Source organism: Mauremys mutica, chromosome 2 (genome assembly GCF_020497125.1).
Source record: "Mauremys mutica isolate MM-2020 ecotype Southern chromosome 2, ASM2049712v1, whole genome shotgun sequence".
NCBI classification, from domain to species: Eukaryota; Metazoa; Chordata; order Testudines; family Geoemydidae; genus Mauremys; species Mauremys mutica.
In genome coordinates this window covers 179,324,204-179,342,781 of record NC_059073.1, presented here as the reverse complement: position 1 = coordinate 179,342,781, position 18,578 = coordinate 179,324,204, and the positions used below count along the sequence as shown (strand labels likewise).

The window sequence follows — 18,578 nt, the reverse complement described above, 5'->3', positions numbered from 1 at the left end:
TCGACTCTTATCACTGTAAGGCATGTTTTCTAATGCTTTAATCATTCTTGTGGTTCTTCTCTGAACCCTCTCCAATTTATCAACATCCTTTGCAAATCGTAGGCACCAGAATTGAACATAGAATTCCGCCAGTGGTTGCACGAGTGCCAAATACAGAGATAAAATAGCCTCTCTACTCCTATTCGAGATTCCCCTGTCTATGCATCCCAGAATCCTACTCTTGTCATCTGCAAAAGTACCCTATTCTGGAGTTGGAATAGTGGAGAGATACAATAATTTCACAGAGCTTTGACTAATATAATAACACCAGAGCTTTGATTAATATAAATTTTTGTGAGACTACTATTTTGTGCTCTGAGGGAAGGAGGATGGAAGAAATTATCTTTTAGAAACATAGGAACGACCATACTGCATCAGTACACTAGTTCTTCTAGGGTCCCTGAAAGTAGGTATACTAGATGCTACAAAGGAAGGTATACAAAATCTGAGAATGGACAATATGTGAAATAACCTACCCTTAAAATAAGTTTCTTCCTACTCCTGACAGATAGATAGTGGTTGGTTTGTGCCTTAAAGCATGCAACCTTATATGCTTTTATCCTTCTAATATAACTGTGTAGTAAAAAAGTCGTCTTGTTATCTATATCAATAAATCATTTTTGAGTATTACTAAATTTTGACCACAATAAATCCTGCGGTAGTGAGTACCCCAGGTTAATTAGGCCTTGATTTAAGAAATATTTCAAAATTTGTTGTGTTATAATTATATCTGATGTCCCCTTGTTTTATTTGAGAAGCTTCCAATTGCCTTTCTCTACACGATTAATTATTGTACGTATCTCTGAGGTTCCCTTGTATTAGTCTTCTCTCTAAAATGAATAGTCCTGCTCTTTTCAGTCTTTCCTACAGGAGCCACCTCATTTCTACAGTCCTTTTCATTGGCCACTTTTGGACTCCTCCTACTTCTGGCATATTCTTTTTGAGATGCAATGACCAGAACATAGACCAATACTACAGGTGCCACACATTGATTGCATACAAACAGTAATATTCTTACTGTTTTCTAACCCATTTTTTATGCATCCTAAAATTTTTGGTATTTTAACTGATTGCCTTACACTGACTTGTCCACAGCCACCCCAGGTCTTCTCCTGCATGATTAAAGTTAATATAGACCACAACAATGTTTATGAATAGTTCAAATTATTCTTTCAAATGTGTATTACCTCGCATTTGTCTCTATTGACTGTCATCTGCCATTGTGCTGCCAAATTGCCTAGTACTGTTAAGTTTCAGAGTAGCAGCCTTGTTAGTTTGTATCCGCAAAAAGAACAGGAATACTTGTGGCACCTTAGAGACTAACAAATTTATTTCAGCGTAAGCTTTCGTGGGCTACAGAACACTTCTTCAGATGCATAGAATGGAACACACAGAAGATATTTATACATATAGAGAACATGAAAAGGTGGAAGTACCCATACCAATTAAGAGGCCAATCAATTGAGATGAGCTATCAGCAGCAGGAGAAAAAAACAAACAAAAACCTTTGAAGTGATAATCGAGATGAGCCATAGATGGTGTGAGGAGAACTTAACATGGGGAAATAGATACAATTACCATCTATGGGTCATCTCGATGATCACTTCAAAGGTTTTGTTTTGTTTTGTTTTTGTTTTTTCTCCTGCTGCTGATAGCTCATCTCAATTGATTGGCCTCTTAGTTGGTATGGGTACTTCCACCTTTTCATGTTCTCTGTATGTATAAATATCTTCTGTCTGTGTGTTCCATTCTATGCATCTGTTGAAGTGGGCTGTAGCCCATGAAAGCTTATGCTCAAATAAATTTGTTAGTCTCTAAGGTGCCACAAGTACTCCTGTTCTTTTTAGTATTGTTAAGTCTCTCTGAAATTCCTCACAATCCTCTCTGTTCTTGACTAATTTACCACTTAACTTTTCCCTGTATGATGTGGAATGGAGAGAAACCTTTGCTTGACTGATGTTAGTCACCTTGGTGTATTTATTTTAACTTTGGAAGGCACTCAAATACCAGTGTAAACAGGCACTACAAGCACCTGATAACTATTGTGTCATTGCAGATGTAAGCCCCTATTCCAATCATTAAACATTGGTCCTAGTAGAGCACCTTGGGCAACTTCGCTGAAGGCCCTCAATCAAACAATTCCCTGTCGTTAGCTGATGCCTCACACTATGCAGAAGACTTCACAGAAAACTTGGGTATTGGTGGCACCTTGTTCTCTCCTCTTCTCTGCTTGTGGCACACAACAGTTTAGTCTCCTGATGGCTGACATATTTTTTTTTAATTAAAACATCACTGGGCTCAGTGTAGAGGTCTCTGGGTGAAATGCCGTGTGATATACATGAGGTCAGAGTAGATCAGTGGCTCCCAGAATGGATTGATTCACATACTACCTTCCTAAAAAAATTGATGTTTGAGGTACTACATGAAAATTTGTCCTTGTTGTGCATATTTATTTTAGGCCTTAGTAGACTTGCCTTATGTATTTCCAGATTCTATAGAAAAATAAATGCATACAGAAGCCTAAAATATTTGATTATAATATTTGAAAACATCTCAGGTTTTTAGACAGTGCAACAAGAAGCAGCACATTGAGGCAGCCATTATTATTATTGGCCTTTAGTCGTACTCAGATTACAAGAAACAATTACATATCTCATCCATGATGCATTGATCTGTGTTGGTATGCGGCTGTACTACATGCAGTGGCTTGACTTTTTAAATCATCTCATTTAAATTCAAAGTTCCTGCTAATTCTTACCTGGATGGTTGTTGAACACAAGCCAAAGGTCACGTTGCTTTCCTTATGCAAGATGTAAATCAAGAAAAACACAAAATACTTCGAGTAGGTGTCAGAGAAAAAGAAGAGCGCTATTAATGAGACGGGGACGTGTCTGTGTGAAAGGGCAGGGTAGAGAGGTGAGGACAGTGCTTAAAGTGGTCTGAAAGAAGGGGTGGGGGTCCTATCCTAACCTGGGAGCAGCAGCTTTGGTAAAACAGTGCTTACAGTGCACCCCTCAGCAACCCAGTTTGAGTTTAAATGTCTTTTACTAGGTCTGTGATCTTCTGCATGCTCCTTCCTGCCCTGTCCACTTTAAGTTGCTGGTGGAAGAGTCTTTGCTGGAAGTTGGGGCCTTTATGTGGGCATCAGGCAGGTTCAGCTCCAGGAAGCCCTTTTGCTTCTCAGCAGTTCTAGTCTCCACTCCTAAACATGGCCCCTGGACATCTGCAATGCTGGACAAACTGCACAGTGGCCCCGTTCTTAGGATGAGGCTCAGGTTGAAGCCAGAGTAATGTGACTCTGCTTAGTCCTGTAGCCAGGCTTTTATTCACTGGACCTGACCAGCTGCCACCCCACCCTCCCGGCCTCCCTACAGAGACGGGGAATTCTCCATGCATTCCCTACCTTCCAGCCCTGCAGGGGTCAGGCCTCAGCCTCTGTTGGGTAGGGAGTGCAGAGGAAGCTCCTGCTCTGCAGCGGTTACTTATGTGTGTGGTGGGTGTGAGGGGGCTTCAATCCTCTGGCTCCCTGTGACTGTGAGCTTTGTAGCTGCCCTGAACCAGCCCTGCCTGCGTCTGTCTTTTCAGATGAGAGGAGCTCTTGTGGCACGACATGGAACTTTGCAAGTTTGCTACAATAACTTGAGCAGTGTAGCCCTGTACAAGTAGAACACTATGCCGACCTTCTGTGTGCAGCGCCTAGCGCAACTGGGGCCTCGTCCATGGCCGGGGCTCCTAGGCGCTACAGTGACGCCAATAATAATATAGCAGAAAGGCAGCCAGCTGAGTGCCTGGTGAGAGTAGAGCGCCCCTGTGGACAGCCACAGCGCTCAACACACCACCGAATAAAACTACTGTGCCGGCGCAGTGGGCAAGTTGTTCACCTTTGTGGCTGAAAGCGCCATGTTGCTTCTTGAAGTCTGGTGGCACGTTAAAGACTAACAGATTTATTTGAGCATAAGCTTTTGTGGGTAAAAAAACCCACTTCTTCAGATGCATCTGAAGAAGTGGTTTTTCTACCCACAAAAGCATCTAAAGAAGTGAGAGGGTTTTTTACCCACAAAAGCTTATGCCCAAATAAATCCGTTAGTCTTAAGGTGCCACCAGACTCCTCGTTGTTTTTGTGGACACAGACTAATATGGCTACCCCTCTGATACATGTTGCTTCTTGGACATTTTTTTGACCTCTGTGGTGCAGGAAATGACTGTTTCTTTGAAACCGAAAGGGTTTTTTAGAGTTTTGGGTGTAACCCTTCCAATAGGCTCCCATACCATGTTCATGTACTGTGGTTTGGGAGCCCCTGGACTAGATGACCTAATGGTCCCCCTGGGCTTAATTTCTTTTAAATCATCTCTGTCCACACTGAAAATTGACTATTTATTTCCTGCTCACTGTTTTTTGTCTCTTAAACAATCTCTGATCCATGACTATTTACCTCTCATGCCACGGTTAATTTGTTCTCTTTATAGCTTCTTGGCTGGGACTTGGGAACCCCTCACAAATATATTCTAATTTATAATCCATATTGTCCCTATGCAGATTTTCCCCCCAAAAAACTAAAACTATAGGAATTGGCACGTACAGAAGTTTCTGCGGGTTCTTTTTCTTCTCCGTACACAGAAGTGGCAGAAGCTGCAGCTCCTGGATTCTCCAGGATCTACACAGATCTCGGTGACATGAGGCTTGGTACCTTATTGCCTCCAGACCCTCTGTGGCAGAGAGTCATGCTGTATAGAAGTGGGGAGGCCCTAGAAGCCATAAGAAGGCAGAAGGCCTCTGGACTCCTCTCCTCATGCTGCTGAGATCTGTGTTGATCTCGCAGCACCCTCTATTTTAGGTGCTTGGAAATTCAGTAACAGGATTATAAACCCTCAGGTCAGTGTGACTACTATCTGCATGCGATATTAGCTGGTACTGCTCCGTCACGGGTGTATGATTCCTTTGCTAGGTATGCAGAAACACTGGCTAGCACCAAGGTCCTCCAACACAGCCCTGAGTCTTCAAATGGAAAATGTGGAGAAAACCTAGCGTGGGCTTCCTATGATCAGCCAGGTAAGTTTGGTTTTTGCTCCTAACTCATAGATATTAAGTAAATAAGCCTCCTTAGTCACTTTGAGCTAGACATGTAAATATTTTTAATACAAAGGCCCAAATCCCATCCTGGCAGGTCGGGTGGCTCAGAGCAAGGTCACGGGTAGATATTTCCTCAGCTCCAGAAATCTTGACAGTATGAACTTGGTTCCATGGGACTGGCTTAGGGGATGTGCAGTGATGGACACTTACACTGCTGTGCTGAAAAGAAGATGTGCATGCTGCAGCTAGCATGGTCTGCTAACGGCAGGTGACAGACAACTGGTGGGCTGGATCTGCATGCTGTGAGTAGCAGGCCATGCCCCTTCGGGGAAAGAAGCCTCCTACACCTCCTCTATTCCCTGTCCCAATTTTGCAGCAGCACAACACAAAAGAGTTGTTGGCCCAACATTGCCAAGAAGCCTAAGGGCTTGTCTGCCCTTGAAACTCTACAATGGCACAGCTGCAGCCAGGGCTGCCCAGAGGGGGGGGCAAGTTGGGTAATTTGCCCCAGGCCCCGGGCCCAGCAGGGGCCCCCACGAGAGTTTTTCGGGGCCCCTGGAGCAGGGTCCTTCACTTGCTCCGGGGGCCCCGGAAAACTCTCACGGGGCACGGGCCCCTGGAGCTTCTTCGCTCCCGATCTTCGCTGGTGGGGGGTCCTTCCTCTCCGGGACAGAAGGACCCCCCGCCGCCAAATTACCGCCAAAGCGGGACCCGCCGCCGGAGTGCAGCCGGATCTTCGGCAGTAATTCGGTGGCGGGGGAGGGGTGTCCTTCCATTCCGGGACCCGCCGCCGAAGTGCCCCGAAGACCCGCGGTGGGGGCTGCACTTCGGTGGCCGGTCCCGCTTTGGCGGTAATTCGGCGGCGGGGGGTCCCCACCGTGGGTCTTTGGGGTACTTCGGCGGCGGGTCCTGGAACGGAAGGACCCCCCGCCGCCGACTTACCGCCGAAGCGGGGCCCCCCCGCCGCCCAAGACCCCGGGCCCCTGGAATCCTCTGGGCGGCCCTGGCTGCAGCAGCACTTCCGTGTAGACATACACTATAGCAATGGGAGGGATTCCCCACACCCTTGGGAAACGTAGTTATGCTGATGTAGGATTTCAGTGTAGATCAGCCCTAAGCCAATGCTAATTGCTCCTGCATTCTCCTCTCCAAGTGTGGGAACTGCTATATGAATTAATCACTTCTAGAGACGTTTGTGTCAACACCTTTCTGTTCCCTCTTGAATCACCAGTGCAAATACTTTCTGACCTAAAAGAGAAATGTCTTTTATGTGGTTTAGTTTAGACACGTGACAAACTGAGCTCTTAGTAAAACTATCTCACATAGGCAGCATGTGGTGAGTGGTCAGGAAGAACAATTTTCACTGAGCTCCCATTCATCCCTTCTTCAGTCCCTTATTTTAGTGACTTTAAGGCTTGCTTTCCCCCTGCAGGGACCAGGCAATGCAGTAGGTTAGGACTCTATCCCTTCCAGAGAACATTTGACTTAGAAGAAAGGTAGTTTCATACTGTCACCTTAAACTGGGATTTTCAAAAGAGCCCTGGGGAGGTGGGAACCCGAATCCCAATCTTATTGGGCCTCTAAGCACCTTTGAAAATCCCAGACCTATCGCTTAATGGATATTCGTTCACAGTAAAAAAATCATTACACACTTTGGCTCACTTCAGAACTATTAGCATGATGTCCTTTGGAAAAGCATGAAACATGCTTTTGGGGCAGCCTGGGGGAGCATAGTGGTGTGAAGTTAGCACAGGGCTTGTCCCTTGTTAGCTGTACTTTATTTCCTCCTTTTTATTAGCACTAACGTTCCACAAACATTTTTAACAGTTTATATGATGACTTTGTTCGACGTCTTAGCAAGGGGAAAAAAACCCTCTACATTATATAATCCTCACTCCTTCGTGGAGCAGTTTTTTCTTCTACGTGGTGTTTCCACAGGTGTTTTGTCTAATCTGCATGGAGAACTTTTTATATGGCTGTATCTAATTTATTTATTTACAGCATTGCATGTCCTGCTGAGCAGTCTGAGCCATGTCCTCTCCTTGTTCCCCAAAATGATATAAATCTTTTGAGTCAACTACATTGCCTATAGAGCACGGCCTTTTTAAGTGCTTGTGAGTAAAAGCTAGTTGTGTGCAGAAAATTGTTCTCAGCTGTTGGCTTAGGCTATGCCCCTGTGGAGTTGATTCTCTTTCCATTGTTTTCCCCTTGTCCAGTTCCATCCTGATAATTAATTTGCGTCAACCTGAACGAGGCTGGAAACTGGCTGTATTATGGATTCTATTCAAGTAGTTAACAAAGGGAGTTAGTGTCTTCCAATTTCCTTTCCAGATGAAGGAAACATCAGTAAGTCTTCAACTTGGCATACAGTCTCTCTCTAAAAAGAGCTGTTGCATTGCTGGATTCTTGGTGTTTGACAAGAATGCTGGCATAGTTGGGTTTCATGTGTCAGAAGAGAAGTAGTGTTTGAAAATGTAATGCCCTAACTGTGAGTTTTTAGAATTTCTTTAAATTTCATTATAAGATTTCCAGCTAACAGTCTATGGCTGTTGTTTGAAATTTATTTAGCGCTGCATTCTAACAAAGATGTGTCAGTCATTTGCTCCCTCTGATCCTGAGGAAGTTGCATTGCAGACTTTCTTTTTCTATGCTCAGATGAGTGACAGCATAATCACAGTTACCTCTCCCTTCTCTGGGCTGCTCTGGTACACCAAACACCTGATGGCATGCCAGGTGTCTCCTGAACTTGAAGGCAAGTACTAGAGACGCTTACAACAAAATTCTGACTAGACCCTATGTGGTGGAAAGTATGAGAGGGCATTTTGTGGTCCATGAAATGGCCATAAAGGACTGCAGGCTGTACACTCTGGGGAGAAAAGGGACTTCACTGTTCTACTGCCTGGGGGACACATGATGTCCAAAAGGATTGGAAGGATGCAGGGCCTAGCCTATGGAGATGGATCAGCATGCGGAAGGGAGCAAGCTTCACCGCAATAAAGGAGTATAGTAGCAGGCAGGCCTTGAGACTCCCCAATACGCCTCATGGCGTGGATGGCTCCTTACCACTCAGTGCAGAGTTGCACCCTACGGGCGTGATCAGTATAAAGATCTGTAGAGGCTGTAGCACCTGGTGTGTTGCAGCAGCACTTACTTCATGTCTACTAGACAGACCTGTACGAGGAGGATGTTGCCGCTTCTGGGGAGCCCCCCAGGTAAGCCCCGCCCAGAGCCCGCCTCACCCCGTCCTGTGTCCTGTCCCACACCCAAACTCTTCTACTTGAGGGGGGGAAGGAAGGAGGGAGCCAGGTAGGGAGCCTGCCGCCTCCACCAGCTCTGCCCCCCTCAGCACCAGTGGGCCTGCCTGGGTCCTAGTCAGCTCCCTCCACCCCAATCAAGCACACAAAGAGGGCTGGCAGAAAAGAAAGGTTCAATATTATAAATAAATATTGGTTACATTAAGCAAATATGTGGTTTATTTTTGCGGGGAAACAACTCTACATTTCCTAATTTTCTGTGTTTTGTGAAAACTGGTAAATTTTAAGATAGTTTTTGCTTAAAAATGAAACTAGAAAAATGTTACAAAGTTTTTTGCTTTTTTTTAAATCAAGCCCAATTCTGCTGCTTTTCTTTACATGGAATAATATCTAACTCTGTTAGTCTACTTATGAAAATCACTAGGATTATTCACGGAGTAAAGTACTACTCAGTGTGAGGAAAGGCACCACAAGATATTAAGGAAGTGTACAAAAAAGTGAGTGAGAGAGAGAAGAGGTTTTAGAGGGAGAAGTATAATGCATACCTCTTCTCCAGCTTCCCTATAAAATCATTATCATCACCACAATAGAGCAGTATCAACTCTTAGAACTTAAAGCTTCTACTTATCAGATTGTCCTGTTCTTATTATACATGTTCTGTCATCTACATGTGATATAGAATTTTAGCAGCTTTTCCTCACAGCCAGGACATGTTGAAAACCATCCACGACTGTTCAGTTCACACTTCAGAGAGGCATACCAGGATTGCTGTCTAGTAGGGGCCATCAGTCAGACATTGTCAGGAGCAGCTGTGTTTCCTTAGAAAAGTTTTGCAATTTCAGCTGGGTTCACAGCAGTAAAATCAAGTAAAATATATTTTTTAAAGTGTTAGTGCATTGTTCTGCAAATAAGCCCAGCAGAAAGGAAGCTCTGGAAGTGATTTAAAAAGAGATTGCATCTGTTTGCACACTGCTTGCACCCACCACTTCCGCTATGATCTGGTAACTGTCATCTAGGGTGGATGGGTGTGGCTGGTTTGTTTGGCTTCTTCCTTTAAACTAAAATGTACTTCTTACGAGTGCCAGCTCAGCCAAATGTTTCCTATTTGGAGTTTTGTTTGTTTGTTGTTGCTGTTGTTTTACAAAAGGTTTATGCAAATGTAAAGTAAAATGGTGGCATTTAATATAAAATTACATTGCTCAATACAAAATCAGTTCAGGCGGATTAACTAGAAATGCGGTGGTGAGTTCTCTATATCAGTGTTTCCCAAACTTGGGACGCCGCTTGTGTAGGGAAAGCCCCTAGCGGTTCGGGCCGGTTTGTTTACCTGCTGCACCCGCAGGTCCAGCGAATCACAGCTCCCACTGGCCGCGGTTCACTGCTCCAGGCCAATGAGAGCTGCTGGCGGTGGAGCCAAAAAAAAACCCGAGCGCTGCTGGCGGAGCGCAATATCGGGACAAGCACCTAAATATCAGGACGATCCTATATTTTATCGGGACGTCTGGTCACCCTAGTTCCCTCTGGGAGCTATGACAGTGGTACCCAGTGATCGGACAGGGCTTTTTAAAGTGAAGTGTCATATATTAACAAATAAGCATTTAAGAGAAAAACAGATCTTAAAAGAACAATATTGCCAACCTTACGAGGTCAAAAATCATAAGTCAGACCCTCTCAAGAGATCCAAACTCATGAATCATGCCCTCAAATCATGAGATTGGCCCCCAAAATAGTCATTTTCAAATCAAATCATGGTTTTTATTCTTTTTTTTTTTTTTACTTTTTAAGTCCCCTTTATTCCCCTGCCAATGTGTGTGGGATAATTTCAGGTAGAAAAGTCAACCTTTAATGCACACAACAATTCACACCTCTGCAGGCCGCTCAGATGGAAACTCCACTTGCCCTCTCCTCATCCTTAAAATAGAGGAACTGCCATTCATCTCTGGTTTTCAATAAGGGAAAATTCATGAGTTGACAACCTATCATCATATTTTTATGAAACAGGTAAAAACCACCCCAACATTGCAAAAGTGATGATAAAATTGTGACAAATAAAGCAGAGTGTACTTATAGCTAGTTTATCAGGTATCTAATTATTATCCATATGGGGCTCCTCATAGGGCCAAGCTTCCTATAAATCCCACAAGACCTCTGGGGTCTGGCTGGCATAGTTACTTCCATTAACTCAACCCACTTCTCTCTCCCAGCCTCAGAGGAAGAGTTCTTTTAAAAGCTGTTTAGTCCTTTTGATCACCTCCCCTTTCTCCAAGACAATCACTTTTTAACTGTGTATAGCCCTGTGAGCTGTTAGTTCTCAGCCTTGGCACAAGGCTTACAACTTGTTGAAGACAGGATGCAAGGTCCTCGAAGCTGATAGCTTTGCTCAGTCTTTCAACTGTGAGCTGGGATGTCCTTATCTACGGCAATAGTTTTCTTCCTGGGGAGAATTCTCCTTTAATTCAAGCATTATAGGTAAGGCTACATTTTAGTCACAGGGATTTTTAGGAAAAGTCACAGACAGGTCACGGGCAGTAAAGAAAAATTCACAGCCCATGACATGTCCATGAATTTTATTAAAAATACTGGTGATTAAAATGTGGGGGAGGGGGCTGCCTGGGCCCCTGCAGGTGCTGGGGTGGCACAGGTGGCAGTGCATGGCTCAGGACCCCCACTGGTGCTAGGGGGTAGAGAGTTGGTGGAGGCAGCAGACTCCCTACCTGGCTCCCCCCTTTCCCTCTCCCCCCACAAGCAGCAGAGTTTGGGTGTGGGAGGGGGCACAGAATGGGGTGAGGCGGGCTCTGGGCGGAGCTTTCCTGGGGGGCTCCCCGGAAGCAGCAACATCCCCCTCGCTCAGCTGCTAGGCAGAGGCGAAACCAGGCAGCTCTGCGCACTGCCTCTGCCTGCAGGCACCGCCCCTGCATCTCCCATTGGCTGTGATGGCCTAAGACTGCCCCAGCAGCGGCCGTTGTGCCAGGCGCAGGGGCTGCCTGAGCTGCTCTTGAGCCAGGTGCACTGGCTGCTGCAAAAGTCACAGAGGTTGCAGAAAGTCACAGAATCTGTGACTTCCATGACTTCCGCGACAAACTCCGCAGCCTTAATTATAGGCATATAACAGGGGTGGCCAAACCATGGCTCGCGAGCCGTATGTGGCTCTTTTACAGTTAAAGTGCGGCTTGCAGAATCCCCTGCATCCCCCATTCTTCGCCTACCAGACTTGAGGGGCAGAGCTAGGGACTTCTGCCAGAGACGAATGGTGCCTGCTGAGAGTTGGGGGGCACAATTTAAAGGTTCTCCCCCAACAGCTTGAGTCACGCCCCCTGTTACCACCAGTGGCCCCTCCCTGCAGCTCCCAGGTGTTAGCTCCGCACAGAGAGGCAGTGGCCAACAGCTGGGAACTGCAGGAAAGAGCTGCTGCATTAGCTCCAGTGGGGACAGGCAGCAACAAAAGCAGCGGCTCTCCCTGCAGCTCCCAGCTGTTTGCTGATGCCCAGCTGCAGTGCAGGAAGGGGGCCAGGCAGCACCATGTGACCAAGCGGCGCCAGCAAACTATGGCAAAATCGGGGGGGGGGGGGGGGAACGTGATCCCATGTGCCTCCCTACACGCCACCTCTGTGCCCAGCAGGGAGGGGGCCTTCAGCCCTGCTGAGCGCACCTGTCAGGGCTTGGGGCTTCAGCAGGATCGGGGCTGAAGCCCCGAGTCCCAGCAGGTGCCTCCCACGGGGCTGAAGCCCCGAGATCCTCCTCCTCACGGGGCTGAATCCCCAAGCCCCGGCAGGCAAGCCCTGGTTCTTGAATTTCTGAAGATTGTCATATGCGTCTTAGAGAGTCAGTGAGTTTGGCCACCCCCGGTATGAAGTAGATTAAGACATTCATACAGAAAATTCCAAGAACCCAGTGTACAGTAACTACCTCACTGACCAGGTCGCATAGAGGGTTCATAAAATTGATTACCTAGCAGAATGCTTAAAATATTACATAACAACTACGTGTCTGTCATTGGTTCCTTGTATCTTGCATACTCTCTGTTCTGCACCTGGTAAGCTCTTTCTTCGTATGAAGTCTGAATGTATCTATTAGACCTAGAATAAAGACTATGGGCTTAATTCACCCCTGTTTTATGCTGTGTAATGCTATGCATTTACACTAATCCATAGCTGGAGTAACATAGGGTTCATTCAGATTCAGCAGCTAAAGAAAAGGTTGCAGTTGGAGCCACTTAACCAGGAAGAATTATTTTTTGGCATGCACTCGATTTAACAGAGATGTTGATACAAAAACATCACATTCCAAATAAGCTCATAGCATCAATAAGATCTTGGTTTGGGCATCCTTGACTGATTGATTGATTTATTTTAGACATGTTACTCTTGAATGAAGCACAGAAGCGTCTATAATTTTTCTTCGGCATGCCGGTGTGACTTCTGTTAGCATTAATGGGAATCACACTTGCACATTTAGGTGCACAGAGACCACCCCACCCTGCCTACGCAGCTGCAAAACAGGTCTTGTTCCAGTGGCTTTTCTTGGGCCAAAACTCAAGAGAAGGCAGAGGGGGAGGGAGAAGAGCCCATAATTATGCTTGAAACAATTGCTTCAGAAAGTGTCTTGAGTGAGATGTAGTTTACTTTTACCACCAGTTTGTGTGCCAAATGTAAACTAACACCTGCTGGAGAGCACCAGGATGGCAAGCAGTCGTGTACAGGTCACTACGCAATGCATTCGGTTCATAGATCTGTATCACAGACAGCAATTCACTTGCTCTTTTGTCTTCAGGACGGAGCATTGACTTAACCCTCTTGCCAGCTAAGGCCGGGAGGTTAGTGAAGTCATAATTCTACGGGAGCATGTAAGTGGAGGGATTGAGTGTGTTGCATCCCGAGAACTGAAGCCACACACATATGGAGCACATGAACAGTAGAGTTCAGTTTGAGACATCGGTAGCAGTCGAAGACTAAGACTGCCTGTGAAATAGCAAAACATGAGTCATTGCTGTTCTGCAGTCAGAGAATTAACTAGGGCCCAACATTGTGCATGTTTGTAGGCCTGACAGCTTTGGCAGCATCAACTGACTTATTACTCTACTTCCTGGAATGTTAAGCAGAGACAACATAGCTGATGGGGGTGGGAGACAAATCTAGGCCCTCTGTTGCTTGTTATAAGCAATCTCTGCAAACTATGGTTGTGGGTTTTTTAAAAAAATACACTTCAGAGCGAGTGCTTTGCATCTGCAAACTGTGTTTGGAGCCCCTACCTTCAGTATTTTCTGTTCTGCCTTACTTATTACAGATGAATTGACTGGGAAACCAGATACACGAAAGCATAAATGAGAGCAGGGTTATTTATTTGATACATTTTTCCTTGTATACAGAGTGATATTCATCTGTGGTGCCACCTAAATTATCATATGTAAAAAAAAATCTTTCTTCTTCGAGAGATGTCCCTGTGGGTGCTCCACTCCAGGTGTTGGTACATCCCTGCACCTTCGCGTGGAGATTTTTACAGCAGTACTCGTACAGATCACGCATGCGCAAGCCGCTTCCCCACCCTGCTCTGAGTGTACTTAATAGTACGCGTGTGAGACAGAGCTCAGCAGACTCATTAGAGAATTTCTTCTCTTCTTTGTTCAACTTTTTTCCCTCTTAGTTTAGCTTACCAGTATTAGTTAGGTACCCTTTTCCCTTCCCTTCTCTATTCTTCTCTTAAAAAAACAAAAACAAAAAACCCAACTTTTTGTTCCTGTCAGCGCAGCTGCTTCCGACATGCCTGACTCTCCAGGTTTTAAGTGCTGCTCTAACTCTAATGATGCATTCCCTCTTTCAGATGGCCACTCTAAAGGTATTAAATGTTTGAGGGAGTCCCACATCCCCCAAAAATGTGCCCACTGCAGCAAGTTGAAATCCAGGGCACGCAAAGACAGGGAGTTGTGGTTAAAACTGCTCCAGCTGCACAAATCTCTTGGACCAGTGTCAGACCCGGGCTCTGACTCTGCTGTACACCGCAGCCCCCCTGCTTCAAAGAGACAAAAGAAAACTTTAAAAAAATCCGTCTCTCTCACCTGCAAAGGGTATTTGCAGGCACAAGCCTTCTCCGGGTACTGCTTCCCTCCCTGCGTTCCCCCAGCTGAATACCTTTGATGCTCTAGGCTCCTCCGGCACTGCACGAAATGCACCTGCGGTGGTCGTGCAAACCTCCGGTCACGCATGCATACTATTAAGGTACACTCGGAGCGGGGGGGCAGGCTCTGCGCGTTCATGACTGGTACGAGTACTTCTGTAAGACTCTCCGAGTGAAGGTGCAGGGACACACCAACACCTGAAGTGGAGCACCCACAGAGACACTCATCTTGAAGAACCTCAGTTACTGCACAGGGTGAGTAACCTCCTCTTCCTCCCTGGGTTACTCAGGAGCAGGCAGCACTCACCTGTGTGCTGGGAAACCTGATGTTGTTGACAATAAAGGAGATCCTGACTATCCTAGTGGTGGTGTTGGATAGGTGGGAATCCTATAGCCACTCTCTACTGCAGTCCTTTTATTTATAGAGGAAATTAAAATTGGTGGTGCCTCCCCCTGGCTGGGCCCTGTCCACACTCAATGGTGTGCCTTGGGAACCTCCAGGAGTAATCCTGAGCTAATCTGTGCAATTGGTCTAACTCAAAAATACCAATTATAAACAATAGACACCCAATATACACTTAGATTTGAATTAACACACCTTTACTTAACAACTTTAAAAAACATGATATAACAGATTGAGATTAAATGTCACCTCTAATTTAAATCGGCAGGGGGAGCAGTTCAAAAAATCAATTGACAAATACAGTTTACAATACTAAATGAAACGTATCTAACTTGCCTTTACCCTGCCACCATTTACCCCTCCCCGGAGTGGACATTCCTTTGGATTTCAGAGTTCTCAACACTTGCTTGTGTGGGCATGCTTGGAGATCTTGAAACTGGAGATAGCACTCCCTTGGTCCAGTGAATCTGTCCACCCAAGGCAACAAGCTGCACAACCCCTCTGAAGATTGTTTTAACCAAATGTCCGTAACCCTGGTTCTTGTCAGGGCTGGCTCCAGGCACCAGCTTAGCAAGCAGGTGCTTGGGGCGGCCACTTCGGAGAGGGGCGGCATGTCCAGCTATTCCGCGGCAATTTGGCGGAGGGTCCCTCACTCCTGGTCGGAGCGAAGGACCTCCCGCTGAATTGCCACAGATCACAATCGCGGCTTTTTTTTTTTTTTTGGCTGCTTGGGGCGGCAAAACCCCTGGAGCCGGCCTTGGTTCTTGTTCAATGAGAAGACCACTCTGCCTCTTCTCAGACCACCCCTTAGAGTCTCTTTGCTGTGCCCCTTCACGTACAAGTGCTTTCCCAAACCAGGCTGGTGGTTACTCGCACACTGCCTTCACCTCAGGACCACCTCAGTCAGCTCCAGGAACAGCAACAGTCTCTTCCCTGGCTCCAGTGATGCCACCAACCACCTCTGAGGCTCTCTGTTTGGTCAAAGCCGCAGCAGGCTCTCAGTAGTAGCTTCTGGCAGCAGATTAGCAGAAGTTCCTGGTATGGACAGAGATCCACAAAAGCAATCTCAGGTCCTCTCCCAAAAATGGAGCCCACCACACACTCCCCCTGCACTCCCTGGGAGAGGTTGACTCTCTCCCTTCCCCAAGGCATTATGGGAGTTGTAATCTCCAAGGCGGGATTGCAGCACTCAGGATCTTCCCAGTTAAATTCAGAGGTGTGGAGAGGCAGCTCAAAACTCAGTTGGTACCCGTGGAAGCCACCCAAAATACAGCTAGACTCCCTACGACCTGAGTTTGCAAGTCCCCCAGGACACTCTCAATGTATTGATCCTGCAAGTTCTTGATTGGTTCCTCAAAGTTGCAGACACAAAAGAACCTGACAGTAAACAGAAGAGCAAATAAACCTTCCATCCTCAACAGCTTACCCCTTCCTCCCCCAAAACAAAGAAAGAAAATAGAGCCAAATTCATCACTTACGTAAACTCAAAGCCAGCCTTTGAGGCAGGCAAGTTGGATGCCAACTTTTTTCTCAGCTGATCTGCTTGTACGTGTGCGTGCACGCCAAAAACATTTTCCGCCCTGGGTGGAAAACACCTCAACCAGCCTTGCTTCATGCACTCCCATAGAGTTTTGTGGAACTATATGGTATATAAGTCAATGATCGGTTAGCCCCATTAAACACAATCTGTTTCATATAAAGCCTCTGAGCTCCAACAAACTGCAAGCCTTGTTCTGCCAAGGCTGGGAATAAACAGATCACAGGGCTATAAACATTAGCAAAGCACTATGCAGTGTTACTAACAAATGATAAAACTCTTAACTCAAGACAGCTTGCCTGGGTCATTTTTTTTTTTGTTCTAAGGATTTGTGTAGTATAATCAACGTTTCTTAATTTTATTGCAGGACAAAAATGGATTAAAATAGCAGAAGATGGTAAACAGTAAAAAAAAAAAAGCTATTGAAATGTGGTTCTGGTCAGATAGCTCCTGGGTGGAGGTGAACAGCACAGCTCAGGTGTGTTGGCAAGGGTAGCTTAAAGCTCACATTGTTACCTCCCTGATCCTGGTGCTGGCTTTATGCAGGGCTAGTCCCTGTGAACTGAAGGCTACTCTAACAAATGGCCCCGGAAATTTTAACTGCAGCCAGAGATTGATGTATCGCAGGGGTGTCTTGCCATGTCCCCTTTTCCCTAATCTACTTGCAGTAGGGAAAGGGAATGGTGCAGGACTGTCTACATTACCCTCTCACTGACATGCTTTATCTGACCTGCTTTGGTGAACCCCTGCGCCCTCTGCCAATGGACATCAAGTGGTTCTTGGGTCACACCTGCCATCCAGAGAAAGCCCAACAATTTGAACTGCAAGCCTTTTCATATTCTTCTCTAGCCAAAGTTCATTGAGACAGCGGAAATTGCCTCAAAGATATCAGGGAAATTAAGTCTTCCCAGTGAATGCATTACCTTAAAGCTGCTGGTAACTGCTTTATATTGGAACCAAATATTATAATTGCTTTTGATTTATTGCTTTTCTATTTTTTCATGTTTTCCAATTTTGAGTGGGTTATAAATCTGCCAGGCTTGGATTACTACTGGGGTTTTTGGTGGGGTTGGGGAAGGGGTATCTCTGCTTTATTTGGTGGATAAATTTGCCAGGTGTAATAATAATCATACCGCCTTCTGCTATTAAAACCACAAGGAATAAATAAGACTAGAAATCACCCAGACATGTGGAAATGGGGGTGGTGGGAGCAGTGCCTTTGTGGCATCCTGTCCACACATCCCCGAGCAGAAACAAAAGACCAGTACTTCATCCTTAACTGATCCTGTTCTGTGTAAATAATACAGACAGTGGATAATTTTACTGTACATGCCATCAGCCAACAGGATGAGTTAATCTTTCTGAAACCTCACTGTAGTGCTCATCCTTTTGGGTAGGTTTGTGGTTTTTTAATTTAAATTCTCTCTGAAAGTACATCATCCTGTTTAGGGTGTGGCCTTTCGTGTCTCTTTCCGCTGCTGTTGCTCAGGAAGGGCCTAGGGTTTTCTTCTGTTATAGAAAGCATCCATCAGCTCTCTGTTTCTCTTTTCTTGCTCTAGTTCCTTTTATAATGGAATGCTGTATTTGAGTATGATGGTAATTGGGGAGTGGGCGGGAAGGCCACTTGTAGCTAAGAACTTCCCTTGATTCAAGAAGTAGCTTAAAATTGTTATTCGTTCCATGTTTATGTGACTCCATTTAAGCATCAGTAGTTCTTGCTGATCTATTAACAGAAGAATCTTGTGGGCAGGGAGATGTGAGTTGCAGTTTGCTGAGTTCACTGTCTGTTGCAATTCCACTGCATCATTTCTTTTGTCTTGCAGGGAAGGAAGTAGCTGAAAGATGGTACGGTGAAATAAAAAATTACAGCTTTCAAAATCCGGGGTTTTCTTCTGGGACAGGTGAGCTCAGGCTGGGCACTGCTCCTTCACAGATGCAGCTCTTACTTTAAAAAGTTGTTAAATCTACTTTCTCACTATTTTTCAAAAATCACTTTTTAAAAAAAATTAAGGTGTGTGTGTAAAAGACCAATGTTAGAATTGCTCTCAGGAAAATGACAATAACTGGAAGGATAAAAGGAAACTGTGACTCCGAGGGGAATGAGAAAGTAAACAAAATTGTATTAGAAACAAAGTGGATAGATTTTTAAAATTTTTCCTTCTT

General features: G+C 45.5%; 1 protein-coding gene across 1 annotated transcript in view; it reads left to right on the top strand.

The window, feature by feature from the left end:
- GLIPR2 (GLI pathogenesis related 2) overlaps nucleotides 1-18,578 on the top strand; it is a 44,196-nt gene that overhangs the window by 22,925 nt on the left and 2,693 nt on the right. Inside the window, exons 3-4 of the mRNA XM_045003577.1 lie at nucleotides 4,986-5,089; nucleotides 18,239-18,316. Of these exons, the coding sequence (XP_044859512.1) occupies nucleotides 4,986-5,089; nucleotides 18,239-18,316 (182 nt within the window). The remainder of the gene's footprint in view (nucleotides 1-4,985; nucleotides 5,090-18,238; nucleotides 18,317-18,578) is intronic.